The sequence below is a fragment of the Scyliorhinus canicula genome, chromosome 16, assembly GCF_902713615.1.
Source record: "Scyliorhinus canicula chromosome 16, sScyCan1.1, whole genome shotgun sequence".
NCBI lineage: Eukaryota > Metazoa > Chordata > Chondrichthyes > Carcharhiniformes > Scyliorhinidae > Scyliorhinus > Scyliorhinus canicula.
The window spans coordinates 39137464-39143463 of NC_052161.1; the positions used below are offsets into that span (position 1 = coordinate 39137464).

The 6000-nt window shown below is 48.2% G+C and overlaps 1 protein-coding gene across 3 annotated transcripts in view; it reads left to right on the top strand.

Annotated features, from left to right (window-relative positions):
* Nucleotides 1-4960, top strand: part of fank1 (fibronectin type III and ankyrin repeat domains 1) — a 72219-nt gene extending 67259 nt beyond the window's left edge. The window contains exons 8-10 of one of the 3 annotated variants that reach the window (XM_038773751.1): nucleotides 454-531; nucleotides 3984-4028; nucleotides 4144-4960. In XM_038773751.1, the coding sequence (XP_038629679.1) occupies nucleotides 454-531; nucleotides 3984-4028; nucleotides 4144-4182 (162 nt within the window). In that variant the 3' untranslated portion in view covers nucleotides 4183-4960. The remainder of the gene's footprint in view (nucleotides 1-453; nucleotides 532-3983; nucleotides 4029-4143) is intronic. The other 2 variants (XM_038773750.1, XM_038773749.1) reach the window with 2 other exon arrangements.
* The last annotated feature ends 1040 nt before the right edge of the window (nucleotides 4961-6000 follow it).

A 6000-nucleotide genomic window follows, 5' to 3' on the forward strand; every position in this document is an offset into this window, starting at 1 on the left:
TCGGAATCACCTCTGCCCCCATCTCTTCTTGCTGTTGCCCTCCCTCAATCCCACTTTCTCCATCTGTGTTTCCTTTGCTGTGCACGTCCTTTTGAATGCCCCAACTCTTTTAAACCAGCTTTCTGTGCAGCGAAAATTATCTCTAGTTCATTGCTGAACATCCACTCTATCTAACTTCCATCTCCCTCTTCCGATCACCCATCCTGTTGCGGTGTAACTATCCCGGGTTTGATGAGCAACCTTCACAATTTCCCCCTCACCACTTCCCTTGCACAATATCCACTTTTGTTCCTTCATGATTGAGGTTTTGACCACAGTTGGTGCTTCGTCATCCAAAACCAAATTTTGGCTGTGGTCAGATCTGATTAGGTCAGTCATGTCCTTAACTATACTTTTGAAGCTTCAGAGTGACGTTGAAGTTTCATGGTGTTCTTCATGTATTTGAAATTGTAGATTGCCGTGCTCAACCACCATGATAACCTGGTCCACTTGCTGCTGAAGAATGGGGCTGATCCTTCTGTAACAAATGAGGTAATTATAATAAAGTCACGTTCATGCTTTATAATGGGCTGCCTCCTTTGTGAGGAAAGCGGAAAGCTTACACGAAATGAGATAGAACTTTGTGGCCCTGAATTTCTGTGGACCTTCAAGTACTCTCCTGTCAAGAAATAGATGTAGAACAGGAAATGCTGGTTGGCCAGCATCTGTCCATGGAAAATAACTGCATGATTGGGGGCAGGGGGGTGGTGTTGAGAACAAGAGGTAATCTCTGTAAAGAATCCGAAGATGGGTATAGAGGAGGTGGAAATGGCAATAGTAAATGACTCCCAACAGATGTTATCTGAGATAGGGGAACAAAGGCCATGACCAGAAATTCTTGAGCTCACTAATTAGTCCCAAAGTCTGTAAAGTACCTAATTGAAAGATGAGATGCTGATCATTGAACTTACATTGAGATTTATTGGAACACTGTAGTATTCCAAATATAAATGGCTTAGAGTGGGAATGGGGTGGAGAATTAAGATATCAGATGACTAGAAGTTCTGATTCATGCTTTTGGATTGAATGAAGGTGTTCCGTAAGGCAGTCTTCCAATCTTCACTCAGTTTCCTCAGTATAGAGGGGACCACGCTGTGAGCAGTGAATACAGCATACTGAATTGGAAGAAGTTTATATAAATCTGTTTCACTGGGAAGAATTGCTTGGGTCCTAGACAGTGGGAAGGAAGGAATTAAAATGGCAGGTGTTGCATCTCCTGCGCTTGCATGGGAAGGGGCCATGGGAAAGGAGGGATTGTCAGAGGTACTGAGAAGTGGATTGGGATTTCACTAAGGGAGTGGACCTGTCAGAATGCTGAAACGGGAGGGAGGGGAAGATGTGTTTGATAATGGCATCATGCTGGACATGCAGAAGATGACCAAGAATTATCTAATTGAAAACAAAGGCTGGTGGGCACGAGGGGAATCCAATTGTTCTTCTCAGCAAGGGAAAAGAGCTGAAAGCAGAATTGTGGGAAATAGAATGGACACGCTTGGGGTCCCTGAGAGTCACAGTGGGGGTGAAATCCTTGGTTGAGGAAAAATGAAGACATATCGGAAGCACTAATATGCAAGATGGCAGCATCGGAATAGCTGTGCTGGTGGCAGAGAAACTGGTGAATGGAATAGAGGCCTTACAGGAAGCTTGTAGGAAGTGTTGTGTAGGAAGCTGTGAGTGTTAGTGAACTTATAATCCATATTGATTAATAACCTATCCTCCAAAAATGGAGACAGAAGAGTCAAAGAAGGAAGGGAAGAGTCAGAATAGAACAAATGAAGGGTGGAAATTGGAAATAAAATTGTTTAAGTCTTCCATTTGGAATGTGAGGAGGAAATTGCACGGATATGGTCATCAGTGAATCAGAAACACAGGAAAGGAAGGAAAATTAAGTAGGTCTGAAACAATGAATGCTCCACATATCCCATAAGAAGGTAAGCATACGTAGGACCCAGACTGATTCCACTCACTTTCTTTAAATGAACCCATGTGAACATTATTAAATGTGAGAAGTTCAGTCAGGTGGAGGAGGATGGTGGTGGTGGACGGGGCCCTCTGTTCAGGCAAGGAGAGTCCTAAGGCGCCTCGGTCAGGGACGGAGTTGTAATGGAATTGATTGGCCATGTTGAAAAGAAGATGGTTAGGGCCAGGAATCTGTACTGATTATGGAGGGTATTAGATAAGTTGCAGATGTGGGTAGGAAGAGACATGACAAGGAAAATAAACTAGAAATAGAAAGAAAGAAGGGCACAAATCGCCTTAAATGATTGGTCTACCATAATAGGTCTATTTGCGGTTCTTCGGAAGGAGATAGAAGCAGGCTGTGTGAAGTTGGAGCCTAAAATGTTGGCAGCCATGGGGAGAAGGTCTCCAGAGGAGATCAGGCCTTGGAGGTGATGCCTCGATGTTCAGTTGTGGGTCATGACCCGGGGGAGGTGAAAGAATTTGTGAGTGTTTGTCACTCAACCTCCACCAGGTAAAGGTTGATTCACCAAAAACACTACCCATGCCTGCAGGTTTAACGACAATTTTAAGTTGAACTTGAAAGAGTGGAATGCTGCAATCTCAGAGGGAAGTAGGTTGAAGTGAGTGAAGGGAACAGAGAAATTGAGACGGTCGGTGTCACGTCAGCAGTTCTCAATGAACAGATCCAGAGAGGACAGGAGGCCACAAGTGAAACCAGAATTCCGGAGATGAGAATAAATCTTTACTGTGCAGGGGGAAGACCTGCAGCCAACGATGTTTGCACATAGGCAGCTGCTGCTGGTGATTCTGCTATTCCCATTTATACCTCCTCTAGTCCTATCTTAGTTTTTTTCTACTTGTCTAATAACCTTCATCTTTTGCCTTGCACCGCCAAAATCTTACCTGAAATGAAAGGGGAAATACCCATTCCTTATCCTTTGCTTGTGGTTGCATTCCAATGTGATATAAAAAATAAATGATAACTATACTTTCCTCAGCCAGGAATTGAATTTGGTCACTCAGCTTTCATTATCCAAATATTCACTTTTACTAAAATGTTAGTTTTGTTGTATGTATTTGGAATATGTATCAGAACTCTAGGGCGCGATTCTCCGCAACTGCCGATGCCGGAGTGAAACCCGGAGTGTTTCACTCCGGCGTCGGAGGCCGCTCCTCGTCCCCTATTCTCCCCCCCCCCCCCCCCCCGGGGGGGCTAGGAGCGGCGTTGTGAGAAACTCGGCCGCCGGGCCTTGACGCTTGTGTCAAAGCGGCGCGCCGAGAATGACGCGGCCGGTGGCGCCTAAGTGACGTCAGCTGCGCATGCGCAGGTTGGCCGGCGCCAACCCGCGCATGCGCGGTTGCCGTCTTCCCCTCCGCTGCCCCGCAAGACATGGCGGCTTGATCTTGCGGGGCGGCGGAGGGAAAAGAGTGCGTCTCTTAGAGACGCTGGCCCGACGATCGTTGGGCACCGATTGCGGGCCCGACATCTGACGAGCACGCCCGCGGTGCTCGATCCTCTCTCCACCCCCCACAGGCCCCACACTTACCTGTCGCGCGCTGTTCACGCCGGCAGCGACCAGGTGTGGTTGACGCCGGCGTGAACAGGTCGGGGTCGTCATCCGGGCCGGAGAATCACCGGTCGCCGTGAAAAATGGCGAGCGGCGATTCTCCGAGCGGTGTGTCGCAGAACGCGGCACGCCATTTTATGGGTGGTGGAAGAATCGCGGGGTGTGCCAGGGCGGCGTGTCATGATTCGCCCGGCCCTCCCGTGATTCTCCCACACGGCGTGGGGAGCGGAGAATCGCGCCCTCGGTTTTCGTCATAATACCCAAAAACATCAATACAGACTTCAGTTTATTTTAGAGGTGTGGCGCATGTGCATCTTCCACAAGATCTGACTTGGTTGCGTGATGTACATCAATGGATAGTTTAGGAATGGCATCTATACAAAAAATGATTCTTATATCTCTATTTAATTTCAGTATGGCACAGGTATCCTAGAAATGGCCAAGTCCTTCAGCACGGAGGTATTTTAAATTGTTATTGATCAATTTTATTGATTCAGTGATGGATCAGTATTTTATTCACAGAATAATTAATTTTTACTTTTATCGAATGACGTGTTGTTTATGCTCTATGTAGAATGTGATCAGCCTGCTGGAAGAATATGGAAGACGATGAGAATTTACAGGATGAAAGCAGTCTCAGAGATTGCTGAGGTCAAAAGGCAAACTTATTCCAATCACTAAAAATGCAACACTCAGCAACAAAGGCAGTATTCGTGGAGAGAAACAGAGTTAACAAGTCCCCTCCGGCAGGATCTTCCAGATCTGTTGCTGGCGACTCCCCGTCGCGGGTTCCCTGGCAACGGGGGGTGCAAACAACAGAAACTCCATTCATGGCGGCAGGACCATAAGATCCCGCCGCCGGCCAATGGCAAGCCACCCCCACCGCCGCAAAACATGCCGTGGGGTGCGTGGAAAATCCCGTTGAACATTGCGCATTGAGAAGTCATCTCACCTGAACGTTAACGTTTTTTCTCACCATCAATGCTGCCTGATCCACTGAGTATTTTCTTTGTCTCAGATGACCAACACCCACGGTGTTTTGCTTTTGCCTTCATGTTTCATTCCAATCACATTTTACTCACTGACTCAATTATGCTTCTCGAGCTGGAAATCTTGCTGGCAATAAATTATTAGTGTTAAAATGTCTGACTATTTTCCAGGATTCCCTGTATTTTTTTGTGAGGATGCAAAGTCCCTTATTTTCCTATTAGTCTGTTTGGCTACAGGTCAGTAAATCCATTAACTTTGAAGCAGTTGAGGCAGCCAGGGAGATCGGGATGGTAGTGGACAGGACAGGGAAGCGGGCGGGAGACCCGGCAGGATTGAACAGGGTATTCAGGGACTTTTACAGTAAGCTGTGTACCTCGGAACCCCCCACGGGGCCGGAGGGGATGAGGCGCTTCTTAGATGGGCTGACCTTCCCAAAGGTGGGTGAGGGGGATGGTAGAGGGGCCGGGGACCCCGATTAGAGCTGAAGAAGTAATGGGGGGCCTGAAGGCCATGCAGTCGGGGCCGGACGGGTATCCAGTGGAGTTCTATAAGATGTTTTCGGGTATACTGGGCCGGTGCTGGTTAGGGTGTTTAACAAGGCGAGGGACAATGGGGTGCTACCCCTGACGATGTCGCAAGCCACCATCTCGCTGATATTAAAACGGGATAAGGATCTGGAGGTTTGTGGGTCCTATCGGCCAATCCCCCTGATTAATGTAGACGCTAAACTGCTGGCCAAGATCCTGGCGTCCAGAATCGAAGACTGCGTACCGGACTTGATTGTGGAGGAACAAATGGGGTTTGTTAAGGGTACGCAACTGGTAGCCAATTTAAGAAGGCTACTCAATGTGATTCTGATGCCCCCGGATGGCAGAGAGGTGGAGGTAGTGATGGCAATGGATGCCGAAAAGCCTTTGACCGGGTGGAGTGGGACTATTTATGGGAGGTGCTGGGACGGTTTGGGTTTGGAGAAGGCTTTGTGGACTGGGTTAAACTGCTATATCAGGCCCCAGGAGGCTAGTGTAAGGATGAACAGGACGACATCTGAGTATTTTAGACTACACCGCGGGACAAGACAGGGATGCCCCCTCTCTCCACTGCTGTTTGCGTTGGCCATAGAACCGCTGGCAATTTGTCTGAGAGCGGCAAGGGGATGGAAGGGAATGGTCGGGGGGGGGGGGGGGGGGGGATAGAACACAAGGTCTCGCTCTACGCGGATGACCTGCTTTTGTATGTGTCAGATCCAGCAGCAGTGATGGACAGGATTATGGAAATCCGAGGGGAATTTGGCCGGTTTTCGGGCTACAAGTTGAACATTGCAAAAAGCGTGATGTTTCTGGTGCAGGCGGAGGATCAGGAGAGTAGGCTGAGGGAGCTACCATTTAGGCTGGTTGGGGAAAGTTTTAGGTATCTAAGGATACAAGTGGCACGCGACTGGGGT